Source organism: Nuphar pumila, chromosome 8 (genome assembly GCF_984573655.1).
Source record: "Nuphar pumila chromosome 8, dmNupPumi1.hap1.1, whole genome shotgun sequence".
NCBI classification, from domain to species: Eukaryota; Viridiplantae; Streptophyta; class Magnoliopsida; order Nymphaeales; family Nymphaeaceae; genus Nuphar; species Nuphar pumila.
In genome coordinates this window covers 96162614-96181067 of record NC_143256.1, presented here as the reverse complement: position 1 = coordinate 96181067, position 18454 = coordinate 96162614, and the positions used below count along the sequence as shown (strand labels likewise).

The following is an 18454-nucleotide window of genomic DNA, read 5'->3' as shown; positions in this document are numbered from 1 at the left end:
AAATAAATTCTAACAATTGAAAATCTATCTAGATGAAATCTAACTATTGAACATGTATTCAAAATATATTGTAACCATTGAAAATATATTCAGATGAAATATAACCATTGAACATGCATTAAAAATAGATTCTAACCATAAAAAATATATCTAGATAAAATCTAACCATTGAGCATGCATTTAAAATAGATTCTAACCATTGAAAATCTATCTAGATGAAATCTAACCATTGAACATCCATTAAAAAGAGATTCTAACTATTGAAACTATATTTAGATAAAATCTAATATTTTAACATGCATTAAAAATAGATTCTAATAATTGAAAATATATCTAGATGAAACCGAACTATTGAACATGCATTAAAAATAAATTCTAACCATTAAAAATCTATCTACATGAAATCTAACCATTGAATATGTATTAAAAATAGATTCTAACCATTAAAATGCAACTAAGTTTATAAAAAGACTATTGAAGGTATTTCAAGACATGCACATGAATTTTTTCATGCATATCAATACTCACACACACACACACACATATATATATATATATATATATATATACATATATTAAAAAAATACATATACATATAGTGGATGAATGTCACAATAAATACAACTAAATGCTAGTGTTTTTTAGTTCTTAAGAGACAAATATGCAAAAGGACAAGTATCTTCTTCTTTAAAAATGTGTAGGATGAAGTTCCACAATACCTCACCCTACACCAATGAAGGTAGAGATAAAGAGCCAAACACCCTAAGCTTCCTCCAAAATTCGGTGGAGAGGAAGAAGAGAAGAAAAAAAAGAAAAAAGAGAAGATAAAAATAGTGATTTTTGAATTTTTGAGGAGAGTTATAAGCTTCTTTTAACTTTTTGAGGACCTTTTATAGGGTTGGTTTAGGGTAAGAGTGAGATAAACCGTTGACAGTGATTGAGGAAGACGGAGGGCTGCGCTTCTCTCAAAAAATCAAATTTTCAAAACCAAAATGTCTTCTTTTCAATTTTTACCAACATTAAAACGTACATCAAAGCCTTAAAAAATGGTATTCATTTGGGGTTTAAAACAACATTGAGATCTAAACTAGAGAAGGGCCTTTGAGTTCCACCTCTCTCAGTTTTTCCAACAAAATGATCCATCTTGCTCAACCTAGACTGTCCATGACGATGATATTCATGGTGTTCGTCATCATGCCTCATCCTTGAGGTCAAAAAAACAAACCCATTGTGACCACGAAAACAGCCCATCCTATTCCCATATCCAACGCACAAAAACACGGCTGGAATATGTCAAACTGTCACGTCCTCCTTGCTTTCTTTCCGCCTCCTACACAGGCCACACCCAGCCACTCGTCCTTAAAATTTAAAGAGGCGCAATAACTTTATTTTACTCCCACATAATACAAAAAAAGACCGATTCAGACACCAAAAGACTTAAATCGAAAAAGAAATTGATCAAGGCTATTTGAGTACTTATGTAGTAAAAACTGAATCTCCCGAGACCGACATATAACGAAGATTCTCTCTCCCTCGTTCATTCCCCCCTTTTTTTCGGGGTGGCCTTGCTGCTTCTGCCCAACAACCCTAAGCGTTTTCTTGGGCTCCCCTCTTCCTCTTATTCTTTCCTAGAGCGTAAGAGCGATCGTTGATCCCTTCTCAGCCATACTTGTTGGGTGGAGAGATAGAGACATGGGGGAGGCAAAGGCCAAATCAGGAGTTTGGCAGGGCGTGAAGCCGTTCGTCAATGGCGGGGCGTCTGGGATGTTGGCGACCTGCGTGATTCAACCGGTCGATATGATCAAGGTCACACCATCTTTTGGATTCTTCGTTTTTTCCTCTTTTTTGGGTGTCGATGATTTGGTTGCGGTACATTTGGGATTTGTTGGATTTTGGTTGGTTTTTGGATTTGGGATGGTTTGGGTTAGATAAATGATCTATGCTGATGATGATCGAATATCCATGCTTTATTTTTTTTGTGTTTTTCTGGCGCGGGTGGGGTGTGGGGTGGGGAGGGGTGTTCTTGATCATATCGGGTTTTTGGGATGATGGATTTTTACTTGTGTATGTATAGGTTCACGTTCGTTATGAGTGGCTGTTCGAATGGGGAATCTTCATTTGATTTCATGTTTTGATGACAAAATCGTCTTTTGGAGACATGATTTTTTATTGGGCTGCGGCTTTCGACTATTGTTCATGCTCTCTCTCTCTAAGCTCTTTTTGTTGGTTGATGATTTATAATGAAGCCCATGGCATGAACTCTTTTTTATCCTGTTGCTTTTGCATGTGTAGGTTAGAATTCAATTGGGTCAAGGATCAGGTTTGCATGTTGCAAAGACAATGCTGCGCGAAGAGGGTGTGGGTGCTTTCTACAAGGTCTGTCAGATGCACTCGAGCTTCACTTTTGTAAAATGCTATTGTTACGTTGAAGAAACTTTTTTGATCCTTTCGGTTGATTTGTGAGGCGTCACATTAAATAATGATAGACTTGATAAAGAAACAAGAAGATTAAATGTGTGTCTACTTATAAGTGACATACATTGCTAAACTTTTATTCCCTCGCTTTCAAATGTTCATTGGTACACCATCCAACTTGGTGCAAGTGCTTGAGCCACCATAGTTTGGTATTTGTTTTATTAAGGAATGTCGTGTATATTGAATTGCTGATTTCGTGAAGTACCTTGATAAGTGACAGCATTGTGTTGAATCATTGTACCTTTTATATTTGGGGGTGTGCACCACCATGAGCCGATTCACTTAATTCAAATATCATATGGATGTGTTTGGAGATGTAGAGGAATATGCATACTTCTAATCATGTGACTTACAAGTTACAATCTGTTAAAACAGGGGTTGTCAGCAGGTTTACTCAGGCAAGCTACTTATACAACAGCACGCCTTGGATCTTTCAGGTAGATGCCTTGGTTTATTAAGAAGTGGGGTTTAAAATGAATAAAATGGTTATGTAGCATATGGAAGACTTGTATTTATTTTACCGCAAAATGGAAGCTTGATGACCTCTTTATGCTTTATTCCTTAGATCTAGTTGTGACTTTTATTAGTTAAAACTTTAATGCTGTTTACAGCTACGGCTAAGTAACAAACCAACATTTGCTGACCAGAATTACTGTTTTTGAACTTTGTTGTTTAAATGCTTGGGAAATCTCTAAACAAATGATTCTGGAAATACCAAGACCGACTGTTGGATATTGTGAAGACACCCCCAGCTATTTAATTTAGGGGAACTACTTGTTATTTGCTACATTGAGAAGAAAACATCTTCATTTCTGTGTTTATTTTTTGTAAAAAATTCCCTGATGTAACTTGTGCACGTTTTCTTGAAAGTTATAATTGCAATTTCATGAGGGATGAATTTGAACTCTGATACCTGTACCTACGTTCCAATGAAGGCTGCAGCTCTTGATTTGAAGATTGGCAAGTGAAGGTTGGCAACAAGGAAGATTGCTCGAGGATGGCGTCTTCCTCTAGGGCTGCGTGAAGAAGGCAATGGATGGGGAGAGGGGGAGTTGGTAGGGAGATGGAGTTACATATGCGCTAAGGGAGGTTGGGAGTTGTGGTAAGGGAGAAGGAATGGGGAAGGATCTACGTGTTTGGGGTTTTGAGAGAGAGGAGAGAAGGAATGGAGAAGGATCGACGTGTTTGGGGTTTTGAGAGAGAGGGGAGAAGGAATATGAAGGTGAGGGGATAAGAAATGAGAAGGGGGAAGGTGGGAGGTGTATTTTGGAGAGAAGGGGAAGAGAGATATGGTAAGTGGGATTAGGGATTAGGAAGGAAGGGGTAGAATAGCTGGGGGGTTTGTCTTGAGGATCTAAAGAGCCTTCTCCTTTCAAGGAAGGAGCTTATCTTACTCAAAATGAAGGTAAGCTAGAAGGGTAGGTACCTCTAAAATGAAATTGTATTTTCATTCGTCAAAATGATGGCTTTACAAGGTTTATATAGATGTGGTGGCCAATTCAAATTTGAATTGGGGACCAACCTAGAGGAGAAATTTCCTCCTTTTTGTACAATGTTGATTTCATGAAAGGTGTGATTACTAGCAATGTAGATAAGATTCTTATTTTTGCAACACATCTTCGGTGGAGTGGAGATGGTGACACCCATATCTTTGAGCATACTCCTTAGCCAAACAATCTTGGTGGTGATAGTTGCCATTGCCCTGTACTCAACTTCAGTAGAGGAGAGCGACACCTTCTGTTGCTTCTTACACCTTTACGATATAAGCGAGTAGTCAAAAAACATACAATAACCTTTAATAGAAATATAATCGTTAGGGTTTCCTCCTCAATCCGAGTCACTAAAAGCAATCAAATTAAAGGAAGAAGAAGAGCATAAGAAAAGCTCTTTTGATGACCATATTATGAACAAATTAATACATACATATATATATATATATATATATATATATATATATATATATATATATATACAATTTCTTTATATAATTATGTGAGCCGAGCTTAATCGAGCTAATTTGAGTTGGACTGCTTGTTCAAGCTCGGCTCATTTACGTGTACCGAGCCTGAACCCTTGATCAGGTTTGACTCATTTATTTTTTCGAATGAGTTCAAGCTGAACTTAAATGGGTCGAGCCCTAGCTAGCTCGACTTGTTGAGCATCCCTATATGTACATGTACATACATGTAGACACTATGTCACATAGGTGCAGGTGCGGGTGCGGATATACGACGATATGACACTTTAAAAAAACTTGGGTGTGGGGAGGTTATATATATATATATAATTTTTAACAGTTTCAAGTTAACACTAATGAAATAAAAACAATTATCAGAATCCAAGCTTGGGTTCAGTTATGGTGAACCTAGGCCTGAGTTCACCATAGCCAAACCTAGGCTTGGATTGCCTTTGCGCCAAAGGGGGGAAGAGGAGTGAGAGAAGGAAGAAGAAAGAGAGGAGGAGGAGGCGAAGAAGGAAGCAGAAAGAGAGGAGGAGGTAGTGAAGAAGAAAAAGAGGAGGTAGAGAAGAAGAAGAAAAAGAAAGACAAGAGGAGAAGGAAGAAGAAGAAGAAAGAGAGGAGGAGGACTTTGCCAAAGTTGACCGGGACCATTTTGGACAAAGATAACCCTGGGTGCGGGTTGGCCGCATCCGCACACACACCCACGTCGCTTCGACACGGGTGTGATGGAGAGTCCTTGTGACATAGTGTAGACATTATATATATTTAACATTTATGTTTGTGTGGCACATGCGTGAATGTGTATGCGTGTCACATGGATTCCGATATAGACATGGGGATATGGTTATTTTCATGAGGTTTTCGATATGACTAGCATAATACGACAGTAAAAATGAGTATCCATATGTCTTCATGAGGTTTCCTGTGTGGCTAGTATATAAGGGATCAATATGGGAGTAAAAATGAGTATCCATGTGGGTGTGTGCACGAGGCAATGTGTGTGTGTGTAGATTTGAGCATGTAGCTATTTGAAAAATAGCAGTAGGACTTGCATGTGGTATTTGGCATGCACCACCTATGTAGATGGGTGCTCTATCAATGGAATTGCGACCTCTTTTTTGTAATCAATGATTGTGGTTGTTCCTTTTGCACTTCTGGTCCCTACATAGCCCCATCTGGCAGTTACGTAGTAACATGTTAGAGTTCCAATTGTATAAACAATCTTTCATGAGTCAATATAGTTTTACTTTGTTATTCCTTGTTTTCATCATGTTTTTTTATCCCGCTTCTAGCCAACAAGAGATAGAAAATGGTCACAATTTCTGACAATGCAGAATTCTATCAAAGTAATTGCAATTTTGAGATGTGGATGGTCAGAGTCCTTTGATCCAACATCATTCTTTCAATGTTGCCTCAGTTTATTTTTGCCTGAGCTGGTTTGGTGCGCTATTTGATTCCTCATCTGCTTGGCCTATTGATTAGTTGGTTGGAAGTGGTTACATTGTTATGCAGTGAAGATTATGATCTTCACATCCTGGAAGCTAATATTTTTACATTGCAAAGGCTCTGTCTAGGAGACTTTGTTGGGAGGGGAGTCAAGAATTTCCGCAATCCCTACTGGTCTCTAGCATATGGTGTCTCGTATTTGGATTGGGAGGGGTTTCGGCTTGCCAAATCCCTTCCATCTCCAAATTCAACTACATCCTTGCAAGGATGTGAAATATGCTCCCATCGCCCCCCATCATCCTTCTCATCGCCTTTCCCATCTCCCTCCCAATATGGGCTCCCAAACAGAGCCTAATATCTTCCAATTGTTACTTCATTGTGCTTCTTTTACTCTTTGAAGAACTGTGTTTGCCTCAAGCTTTCCTTAATTCTTGATTGTGGTAACTCTTGAAAAATATTCATTCTAAGTTTCTTGTTTGAGAGAAAATGTGGGAGTTGAATTGTGAGATTGAGTTGTTTCCACTGACATGGAAAGAAATTGCTTAGTTGTTTTTACATCAATTGGTGCATACCTGAGGCAATTGGATTGAGTGCCAGGTTTATCCCTTTTTTTGTTTCCTTCTTGACTTAGTTGCTGAAAAATGAAAAAAATTAAAAATTTCTTCATCCAGCTTTGACAATTCCAATTCATCTTGGAATGTAGAATACTGATGCTTGCATTTTTTATTTTGTGTTTGATGGAAACTATGTCACATAGATGCGGGTGCAGGTGCGAGGGGTGCAACACGGCAGTTTCAAAAAACTTGGGTGCAGGGGCGCGGATATATATATATATATATATATATATATATATATATATATATATATATATATATATATAAAGTGTGTGTAGGGATGTTTTATCCTGTCAGATCTGAATCCGAAATACAAATAGTAGATCCAAATCTGAATCCAGATCTGAATCAGATCCGAAGAGGTTAGATTGAACGTGGATCCGAAATACATGTGGTAATACTGGAACCAGGAAAAAATAGAAAAAACAAACTATTTACATGTACAAAATGCATTTGGGTTGGATTTTGATTCGGATCAACTCCAGATCTGACCTAAAATGCTGATCTGAATCCAACTCAAATCTGAAAATGATCCAATTGAACAGATCCAAAACTGATCCGAATCCACATTCGGATTTTATTGAAAGGATCGGATCAGATATCCAACCATATCCAATCTGTCTGCATCCCTCTGTGTGTGTGTGTGTGTGTGTGTGTGTGTGTGTGTGTGTGTGTGTGTGCAAATACACATTTAAGTATATATTGTAGATAAAACTGGGTTTGGTTGGGGTTAACTGAGTCCAGTTTCGGACAGAAATGGACCCTGGTGTGGTTGATCGCACCTGACACTGCAGAAGCCGTGTCTAAGTATCACACTTGCACGGATGCAGGTGCGTTGACCTTTTAGAAGAGTCTGTGTTGCATAGGATTGAAGCCAAAATTTGGCTGAAATGCTTTGACCATTTAATACTCTAGATTATGGACAATGCTCTCTAGCTGAACCTCATAGGTTCAAGCTTTATTTGGCCAATTTGATACCATGAATCCATTCAGCATGGTCCATTTACTAGGAAATGCAGTTTGGATTGTGTGGTTTCGAGAAATTTTGAGGCATCGTATACTGCTGAATTTTGTAGCCCTTTGAAAATCTGCTTATACAACACCATCAGCCGGTCTAAAACATGTTTTTGACTAAACAAACCTTATAGATCATATCCCTAGGTCTGGATTCACAAAAAAACCCAGAAAATGTGAAGGAAAGTTTATTTTTACTGGGGAGGTAGGTTCACTCGAGGGTAGCCAATATTTTCCACGCACACACACACACACACACACACACACACACACACACACACACACACACACACACACATATATATATATATATATAGGGTAAGATTTAGTTATGTTGACCTGATCATCTGAATGAGCTGGAAAACATATGTGTGGGCTGTGTTGACCCAATTGAATTCATGGATGGATTCAGCATGGTCCAAATGCTAGGAACCGTCTTTTGGATCATGTGTTTTCGATGAAAAACCATGATTTTATGAGCTGAGAAAATATCACACATTGTGGGCCGTTGATTTTTTCAGACTCATAAAATCATGCTTACATGTCGTGTAATCGGGTGATTCAAAAGCTGATTCCCACTAACCAAAACATCTAGATCGCGTATTTAAGGTTAGTTTCATGAGAAATACCACAGAAAAAAAAAACTCATCCAGATATCATGGCAACCTAACCAGATGTAGTCCAATCCATATATATAGAGAACTGAACATATTAGGCCCCATTTCTCGTTCTGCCCATTCTGCCTTATAGGTTTTAAGTGTTTTATGATAGATCCAAACCATTAGATGTGTTTAGCATGATCTATTTAGTGGGAAATGTTTTTTCGACAAAAAAACATGTTTTATGAGCCGGGAAAAACTGGTTCCTTCATAGCCATTGATTTTGGAACCGGAAAAACCTGTATACAGGTCAGCTTTGGACAATCCAAAATCTGGTTTCCCACTAAACAAAACCTATAGATCACATCTGCCATGTTAGAAGTGAGAAAAAAATACTTAAAACTATGATTTTTGAAGGGGCCTAACCAGACCTAACGAAAAAGGGGGCCTAAGGAATGCATTATATATATATATATATATATATATATATATATGGGGCATCCCACTTTTATTTTTGTATGCCTCTATCCAGTGTCAAAAGTTTAAGACTGGAAAATAACAGCAACCAATTAGTCATGAGAAATTGAAATTTTTTATTTTCCTCATGTTCTATCAGAAAAATACAGTAAAAAAGCAATTAAAAATCTAAAAGTAATTTACAAAAAAATAAAAAATATTCTCTGCTGATATTTGCAATTTTAAATGGATAGAAAAATTACTTTTTTTAATGCCAATATTTCTCACTCTGCCTGTATCCTGAAAATAGAATGTTGACTTTTTATCAGAATTCACATTTAGTGGTATATGATGATATCTTAGGGTCTTGTTCCTGAATATCTTGATAAAGTCGCCTCTGGTTTTGCTGCCTGCGACAACTGAAGCTTAACTGAATGAAAACCATATTGTTTTGTTCGTCTTGTTTCAGATTTGTATAGAGTAGGGTTTCTTTTCATTGCTAAATGGTGTCTGATGACTTGTAAAGTGATGCATGTGCGCTTATCTTTTATTGTTAGGGTTTTAACAAACAAAGCTGTTGCCGCTAATGATGGGAAACCACTTCCTCTTTATCAAAAAGCTCTTTGTGGGCTTACAGCTGGAGCAATCGGTGCATGTGTTGGAAGTCCAGCAGATCTGGCTCTCATTCGCATGCAAGCTGATACTACTCTACCACCTGCTCAACGTCGAAACTACACGAATGCTTTTCATGCACTATATCGTATTATTTGTGATGAAGGAGTTCTGGCCCTTTGGAAGGGAGCAGGTCCCACTGTTGTAAGGGCCATGGCTTTGAATATGGGCATGCTTGCCTCTTATGATCAGTGCGTGGAATTCTTTAAGGATAACCTTGGGTTCTCTGAAGTTAGCACAGTTATTGGTAGGACATGTTCTTGTTCTCTCATTTTTTTTCTCTTGCTAGGCATGCTGGAATTAGCAGACCTGTATTAGTTTGTTAGAGTAAATGTTTTTTAACGACATGCATGCTATTTTCCTTTTTCTCTATTTCTCCTTTAATGATGAGAGTGACCCTAGAGACATAAATGATATACATGTTGATGACTTGAGGTTCCATTATCAGTTTAATGCAGGAGCATGTTTCCAGGTATTATGCCACCTCTTGATCCCTAAGCTGAAATGTTTGAATAATTTGTTTTCTCTTGGTCTAAATTGTATGTTGTCAGGTTTTGCTATTAGTAGCAGTCCATTTTAGTAATCTAGAATGGCTTTATTTTGCTAGCGATATTTTAAAATTATTGCTCTTTGGATGCACCTTTAGTTTTATAGGTTTGATAAGGTGAATTTGTTGAAGTTATACCAGTGAACTTTTTGTTGCCTTAGCCAGGGTTTTTAACTGTCCATGCAGCCTTATGTTTAAATATTGCTAGCAATTTTTGCAGGAAATGGTCTAAAGTTTATGAAAGTTGTCATGGGATAAAAATGAATCTCTCTCTCTCTCTCTCTCTCTCCTGGTGTCTGTTTTGGAAGAAAAGAAATGAATAAGAGAAAAGAGACTGAAGAGACAAATAAAAAAGAACATACTAAATGCATAGTTGGCAAACTCGTGACTCAGATTCGGATCACCCAAGGGTCGACTCGGTAATTCGGATGAGTTAGGCCTATGCATTTTCTAGTGTTAAAAAGATATGGAAAAAAATCAAAATTCATACTGTATTATCACTAAATTTGGCACATGACATCAATGACTATGCTATAAAAACATTCATCTATACATAATTGTTATTTATGATTAAAAAACATATGATTTTTTATAACAAATTTTCTTTTATGGGCATTATGTATTAAAACCACAAAATGCATGGCAAAAAACACAAAGGCATGTGGACCAGCGGTCCTTAATCGGTAACCCAGTTGGGGTCTGATCTGGGTCGACTCCGGTGATTCCTGAGTTGATTCGCTGGGTTTGCCAACTATGACTAAATGTATACCAAGAAAACATTAGAAGCCTGAAAATAAAATAAATAAAACAAAGAAAGATTGGAGATGATTTGGAGATGCAAGATCTGGAAGAAAAATGAATAGAGATAAAAAGCAAGAAATTGTTTGAGGAAGAAGAATATAAATGGAATAAGGATTTGAATTATCAAAATTTGTGTTATACATGCAAGAAACCTTGCAAAGTCTTGTTTTAATGTTATAGAATAGGGAAAAACAAGTGACATAGAAAAGAAGAGAAGAGAACGGGGCATAGTCATAGACCAACAATGGTGCAAAGGCCCAAATTAGTCACATCAAGGGATGTCTGATACTGTTGAGAGCTCGTCTAACCCCCATTGTGGGTAATTTATATTTTTATCCCTCAAACAAATTATGATATACATTTATATATACTTTTATGTTGCATGATATCCAAGAACACAAAAGGAAATTACATTTTTTGGAAAAGAATTTATTAATTATAGAAAGATATAGTACAAGAAATATATGCATGACAAGAAGTCAACCCATACAATTGATAACGCCTGAAAAGAAAGGACCAAATAAGTATTAAACTTCAAAATTTCAGTCCTCAAACGTTTAACCTTAACACTCAAAAATACATCCATCAAGATGAGTTTAGAAACCGAAAAAGAATTGTAGTAGCATTCCTAAAGGTGTGATTATTTCTTTCTTTCCAAACAGCCCAACATGCTGAAAGAAGCCAAGTTCTCCATAAGTACCACTCCTTTCTCAGCCATAAAGGCCCAATAATAGATCCTGAATGCACGAGATTTCAGAGGCACTGACATTTAACCTGTACCATGATAATCTTCATATATTCTGGAAAAACTCACAACACCAGAATAAATGCATGGTTCTCTTCATGTTTATATCTTGGAATACATCTGGTCATGCCCAGAAATAAGGAAAATACATGGATATGATTTTATGATTTGCTCATCTTTCACATGTAGATCGTATGGTCTTACCAACTGTCGGGCAAATATTACATCCTTTCAGTTTGTTGGTGCAATCTAGTGGTTGCTGGTCCTGGAATTGCTGCTTTTGATGGTTGCAACTCCAGTGATGCTCCAAGCTGATATTACTTTGTTTTTCCCTACCCTTCTTTAATCCAGTGTCAAACCAAAGTTCTGTTTTTTTTCTAACTCATGAAACAAATTGTGTCTATCTGGCACATTGATTAGAGTATTAAAAGTAAAAATTTTGCTTTTCTTTTGGTGTTGCAGGGGCAAGTGCTGTTTCTGGCTTTTTTGCATCTGCTTGTAGTCTGCCTTTTGACTATGTGAAAACCCAAATACAAAAAATGCAGCCTGATGCTTCCGGGCGGTACCCATACACTGGTTCCTTTGATTGCGCCATGAAAACGCTCAAGTCTGGTGGACCTTTCAAGTTTTACACTGGGTTCCCTGTTTACTGTGTTCGAATTGCCCCACATGTCATGGTATGCTGTATTTGAACTTTATAACAGTTTTATAATCTCTTCATACCCGGCCTGTATATCTCATTGATTATTTGGTTTGTCATTGCAGATGACATGGATATTTTTGAACGAGATCCAGAAATTAGAGAAGTCTGTTGGGTTGTAAGGGTGTTTGATCTGTTTGCTCTGGACCAATTCTTGTTCCCTCTAATTGAGGAATATCTTCAGTTTAAGGAAGTTCATTTTGTTTCCTGTCATCTTTTGCTGTGCCCAGATTTTCTCCTCTGGCACTAATATTTATTTTTGGGCACAATGACTAGGCAGAATGTCAGGTAATAAAACTCGACTGGGTTAATACAATTAGGTTGTCTGAAATAGGACTGAAATTTTGAGTCCGAGTTACAAGCGTGTTGAGAGTCGGTAAAATGGTAGGTTGTTGGTTTTCTTAATTCAGGTTGTTTACCTTGTCTGTTTTCTGTAGCTCTACTGTAATTGCAAACTTGGTTTGAGACGGACGTTATTGATGCTGGCTGAGAGTTGGATTGCTTCAAGTGTCTCGTTTGGTTTAGAAGTTACTCTCGTTGAAATGTTTTTTTCTTGAAAGGCAAGCTGGGGTTAGGCATACCCCCACCAGTTATTATTCAACGTACCACTCGGGTTTTGAACATGCAACGTCACTTGCAGTTCCTACCAACCATGCTGATTTCGTTGGTGCTTAGCTGAGAAGAGACGGGTACTTCTCGGCCAGGCTGATTATTCTTCCATGGTGAAAGTGCGCTTTGTTTCGTTTTTCAAATTCCAATAACGGGAGAAATAGCAAAATACACAGATCACAAAACATACACAACGGCAGGACAAAGTGGATTTCTGATTCATTAGTTGTATCATGGTCATGCTAATGAAGAATAGAAGTCAGTTCTCAAATGAAGGTTGGCTGTGTTTAGCACCTTTCATGGATGGTCCTTTTAACTGGTTGTGGTAACATAAAAAGTTACTAAAACTTCTTTTTTTCCCTGGTTGAGAGGAGAGAACTGGTGCTCCAAAAGAGTGCAGAGTTTTTTTGGGATAAATGTAGGGCTGGTAAACGAACTGAACAGGGCATGTTTGGGCTCTGCTCGTTTACCAGTGGACTGAGCTCGTGGCAGGGCTTGTATTTGTGTGTTTAGCCAAGCTGAGCTTGGCTTGTTCGAGTTGAACACAAGCTGGCGGTGTAAAAACATTCCATGTTATTTATACATTGAATGTCTATTTTTTTATATCACTTAAAATGTATATGTTTGTTATACATTACACTTAATAGTTCATATTATATATATATATATTTTATGTATTTTTTTTTATATATTACATTTAAAATCTATATTATATATAAAATATATTTTTTTTATCTATACGAGCTCTCCCAAGCTGAACACCCTGTATTTAGTCATGACTGGTTTAAGATAAACTAGCGGGTTGTGGCTCAGCTTGCCAGCTATGAACTGATCGTGAATGAGTTTGGTATGAGCTGAGTCAAGCCAGGTATTGGGGCACATGCACCCCCCCCCCCCCCCCCCACCCAGGTATTGAACTCTTGACCTCCCTCAACTTGAAAGCCTTAAGTTGACCCACCTAGCCAGGTATTTGGGGCCCTTGCTGGAAACAAATGCAGTGGTTCGTGACCAGATTTTGGAACTTTGGCCCTGCCTGAACATGCTAGAAGTGCTTGGGAGTACTCACAAATATGCCTCTTGCGACAGTGAGGAGAAACCTCATGATATCTTGAGAAAGTCTAGTTTTTGGGGAAAATCTTGGTACTAATAAAATATCAGATATGATATTAAAATACAGATTGGATGCCTGGTGCATCTAGTATAGCTGACACCAACTCAACTCATTTTGAACCGCTATGCTAAGTTTTATTAAATAGTAACCTCACTTCTGTTGTTCCATCTATTCTTTCCTAATTTCAGTATCGACGCTTGATGCTACAAATTCGATAGGAAGTTTGATAACCTAACCTTCTTTCGATAGAGCTAACCAACCTTCCCTTTGATATGAAAGTTTTTCAACCCACTGACAGAGCGGAACTAAGAAAGTAAGCCTTTGAATCTCAACCCCACCCGAGGCATTCGATTGAATAGCTGAACTAGAGTGGACCCCCTTACTCATGAGGTGCGTATCAAATACTGGTAATAGTGTCAACAAAAGCGTGTTCTCCTGTACTTTCAGACATGCTGAGCTCTAATATTACAGTCAAAGGGGGATCAATTTCGTGAAAGATAGAGATAGTAAATGGAGAAATACTGATATCTTATCTTTGTGAGATCATCAATATTGTACCAAGGGTATATTTAGAGTATACTGAATCAGTATAACTATCTTTCCTCTGACATAACAATGTTGTTTCAATCAGTATAAAAAAATGGTAAGAATTCCTTTCTTCCTTTCTTGTCCCTTGTATAGGCCTAAGCAGGTTCTATTCAATAAAAAATTATAATGTTTTACTTTTACTTTTTACCAGTTTCAGAATAGGATGAAGATCTTGATAAAGTGTCGCAATGGCTTTTATTTCTTTAGTTAATTAATCTATCTAATAATTCATGAATGAGATTATCATATTCCCACAATTGGATGAAAAATCTGGAAACAATTTTTCGTGGTTGTAGAAGTAGAAAAAAAGTATTTTCGTTCTAATCCCTTCCAATAAGAGGGGTTGTTTGGATAGTACAATAGCAAATAGTATTCAATAAAATAAATTGAACAAACAATAGTTGGAGCAGTCAAAATTCGTGATGCAACTATAATGAATTGAACTAAGCTGTTCTTTCATTGGGTCCCATCCAAAGGTGTGCCTACAAGAAGATAGGACTACATCATGTGAAAAGACAAAAAAATGTGCAACCTTGAACAAATACAAATAATAGAAATTGCTAATCTTGGAATCGAGTTGTATCTGAAATAATGTTTTTTATTTCTTTGCTTTGATAAGTTGTGGGATACTTTTTTTCTTCTTTTGAGATATCTTATATTATATTTAGTAAAAATAAGGAGTCGTTATTGTTCATTCCAAAATGGATCCAATTGAAAAGGAAAAGCAATGATCCAAGTTGGAATGATTTGAAAATCCAATTCTTCTTTCTATCCCATAGTTTTCCATGAAAGAGAATTTCATTTGTGAATGAAGTTACGAGACAGAGTTCATATAACTATACGAGTTGTTCAATTAATTTGTTGGTTCGAAATCATGTGATCAGACGATGAATTTATAGTAAGGTAAATTTATTATTTTCCTTTATCACATCACGTTTGTTAGTTCTGCTTATAATGAATGAAATGATTGATAAATCAAAAGAAAACAAATTCAATTAGGACTAATTCTTTCAATCGGTATTTCTTCTTATCATCTTATCTCGCAAAAATGAAAACTTAGGCAAGTGCTTTATAAACATATGTATAAAAAGAATGTATCTCATTTAGTTCCTTCATGCAGACTATAGCTAGTTATTTCAGTTTTCTACTTACTGCTTCAACTATAACCCTAGCTCTATCTACTTCAACTATAACCCTAGCTCTATTCATTGGTCTGAGTAAGATACGACTTATTTGAAATAAATTGAATGAACAATCAGGAAAATGAGAATTTGAAAATTTAGATTTATGTGAGATTTCAGGTATTCTATAGTTTTTATTTCCAGCATCAATTGCTAATTCTTGGACGTTGAGAATACTGGGCGATGCAGATTATTATTTAGATTAGAGATAGATATTACCTTTCTTTTTCTCCCCTTTCAAACAACAAATCAAAATGATTGAAGTTTGTTTATTTGGAATCGTGTTAGGTCTAATTCCTATTACTTTAGTCGGATTATTTGTAACTGCATATTTATAATACAATTGGACTTTTGATTGAGTAAGATCTCTTTTTTCTTGTCATTGGCCTCCGGTCCTTGATCCTCAGGAGGTCAAATTTGTTTGATATTTGCAATTCAAATTCAAGTTAATGTGATTGGGTACAAAGTGGAATCATGCTCCATAGGATTTAAACCTATGACATCGGATTTTGGAGACCTGCCTTCTACCGAACAGAACTAAGATCACTTTCCCACGACAAGAGCTATATCTATAAAGATTATTTTCCCAATACTTCTTAGACTGCATATAGTATCATTAAATGATACTAATGATTATGTGTGAACACCCCAAATTTTTCAAAGATTTGCAAAATGGCCCTTTTGCCCCTAACTCCATCTTCTGAGAAATCAAAGCAAAATTCTTCAGACTTTCTGGATTAAAAACCATATTGATCCATTCAAAATCGTTTTCAGGTTCAAATCCGGTGCTTTAAATCCATATTTCCTCAAAACCCGGATCCTAACTCATTAATGAAGAAATTTTCTCAAAATGGCTTTAAAAATCTCAGAAAAATTCTCTTTTGTAAATATTTTTGCAAAAACACCAAAAAAATTAGTTTTAACCTTTGTTTTCTCAAAAATCTTAAGATTTTTACTTAAAAATATAAAAAAATTGAGAAATAACATGAAATTCAAAAAAATTGGAAAATTTATGAGAAAAACAAATGATATTGAGCCTTTTTGAAAAAAACAATTTTTGCTAAAAACCTCGGGAGCCCCCCCCCTCTTTATAAAATCTTGAAAAACAAAGGGGCTCCTCAGTAATTTTTCTTTTAGGGTTTTTTGTATTATCTTTCGTAAGAAAGGATAAGGGAAAAAAACCCAGCCGCACTCTCTTCATCGCCCCTCTCTCTTTCTCTCTCCTCCATGGTCGATCGCACTCCTCCATTCTTCCTTTCCTCCCGTCGATCTCTAACCGAATCCCTCCCGAACCTTCGTCCTCTTCTTTAAGAATGGGCAGAGGTAAACCCTAGAGGCACCCGTTTTCACCCCACCACATCACCTTTTCCTTCACTACCGCCTCTTTTCCCCGCATCCCTCTTTTCTACTCGCATCAATAGCTCTTCACCCCTCCGCCAGGTTCTCCTTCCTCTCCTTAACTCCTCCTTTTCCCCTTTTGAGAAAATCAAAGTAAGCCTGCAGAATCTCAGTCTTGAAGCATCCGCCACGCTGAAGGAAATCAATCTCCCCCATATCAATACGCAGAAGCAACATATCTTCCCTCCCAAATCCGGATCCATATACGGTGAGAGTCTCCTTTTTCCCTATGCTCCTATCAACTTGCCTTTTTCACTTTCTTTTTGTATTTGGTCATCTCTTTTGCTACTTTACCGCATCGTTTTCTTTTTTAGTTTCCTTCTCCCTTTTATCTCAAATTTTCGATAGAAATTTTATCCTATTGATTTAGTTTTGTTTTGATTTTATTTCATCAAGAAGCATTAAAAGTGTGATCGACCTGTACGTAACAGGATCGGTCCACTTGCTGCAATAGCGAAAAGGATTGGATCATTCCAACAATTTCATTTCCTGTGTACACTCTCTTTTCCTCTTTTCTCTTACATTTCTATATCTTATTTTGGATTTTTCGGTTCGCCGGCTCCTCAAAGCCCCTTTGTAATGTTGGATTGCACGCTGCAATCCATGCCTGGGTAACACTGCTGAAAGGTTCATATTCCTAATTTATTTCAGATCCCCCTAATATCTGCAATTTGTTTAGTAGTTCTCGTTTTAATGCCCATTCACTTTTGTTTGTTGATAACGAGCTTCATTATGTTAAAATTAACTGCCATATTATCGAGTTTTCATTTGCATTTCCTGGTTTGTCTTTTGCTTTAATATTTGCTTTTGAGTTATCCATAACGTTCATGTCAATTCATCAGTCCTTCATCCTCATCCTGTCTTTAGGGATGGTCTTCGCAGTGAGGTCCGATCTGATCTAGCGTCAGATTGGATTTACTCTGTAAGTCTCCATCGCATCATTTTGGCTTACTGATTGGGTGATTTCTCACTTTCAACCAGAAATTGACCATCTCGTTGATGATATTTTAGTTTTAATATTGATATGGGATGTCACTGCTAGATCTTCCCCATTCAAGGAAGAAATTCTGTTTCTTAAGGCAGGAGAGCCAAACTCTCATAAGGAAACTTATCACCATGGAACTAAAGTCATATCTCAGGTATTAAGAGTGTACAGGTAAGTCCGTGAGCAGGGAAGGCTTCCAAGCTGGTTCCCAACCCAACACTGTTCAAACTTCCATCTCATTACTCTACGTTACAAATTCAGATCTAAGACTTGATAAAATTAAAGATGGATGAACTAAAGACGATTGAAATGCTTGAGGATCTTGATCCATCTCATAGATCCCAAGATGTCCTGATATGAGTAGTAAAAAGGGAAGAAACATCCCTGTAAATGCTGGTTTACTTGTCGCCCAGCTGAGAAATTACTCCATTTCCATTTAGAATACAGTCTGAGTTGCCCATTCGGAAGCATTTCTAGTCAGCATAGCTGCAATTACTTATACTCTGCAGCACATTCACAAGGTATGTCGCATGACTCTTTTTCTTTTTTTTTC

The 18454-nt window shown here is 37.0% G+C and overlaps 1 protein-coding gene across 1 annotated transcript; it reads left to right on the top strand.

Moving 5' to 3' along the window:
* Positions 1–1497: 1497 nt before the first annotated feature.
* LOC149830029 (mitochondrial dicarboxylate/tricarboxylate transporter DTC-like) lies at positions 1498–12238 on the top strand. Its single transcript, XM_090016268.1, has 6 exons — positions 1498–1806; positions 2293–2376; positions 2851–2912; positions 9122–9483; positions 11792–12006; positions 12095–12238. The coding sequence occupies exons 1-6, from the start codon at positions 1693–1695 to the stop codon at positions 12149–12151; spliced, it is 894 nt and encodes a 297-aa protein (XP_089872394.1). The 5' UTR covers positions 1498–1692; the 3' UTR covers positions 12152–12238.
* Positions 12239–18454: the final 6216 nt, after the last annotated feature.

Bases quoted from the DNA above. Each gene is read 5' to 3' on its own strand.
- LOC149830029 (XM_090016268.1), top strand. From the start codon at position 1,693: ATGGGGGAGGCAAAGGCCAAATCAGGAGTTTGGCAGGGCGTGAAGCCG. The intron at 2,377-2,850 runs GTCTGTCAGATG...CTGTTAAAACAG, and splicing joins GTGTGGGTGCTTTCTACAAG to GGGTTGTCAGCAGGTTTACT. The intron at 12,007-12,094 runs GTATGCTGTATT...TTGTCATTGCAG, and splicing joins GAATTGCCCCACATGTCATG to ATGACATGGATATTTTTGAA.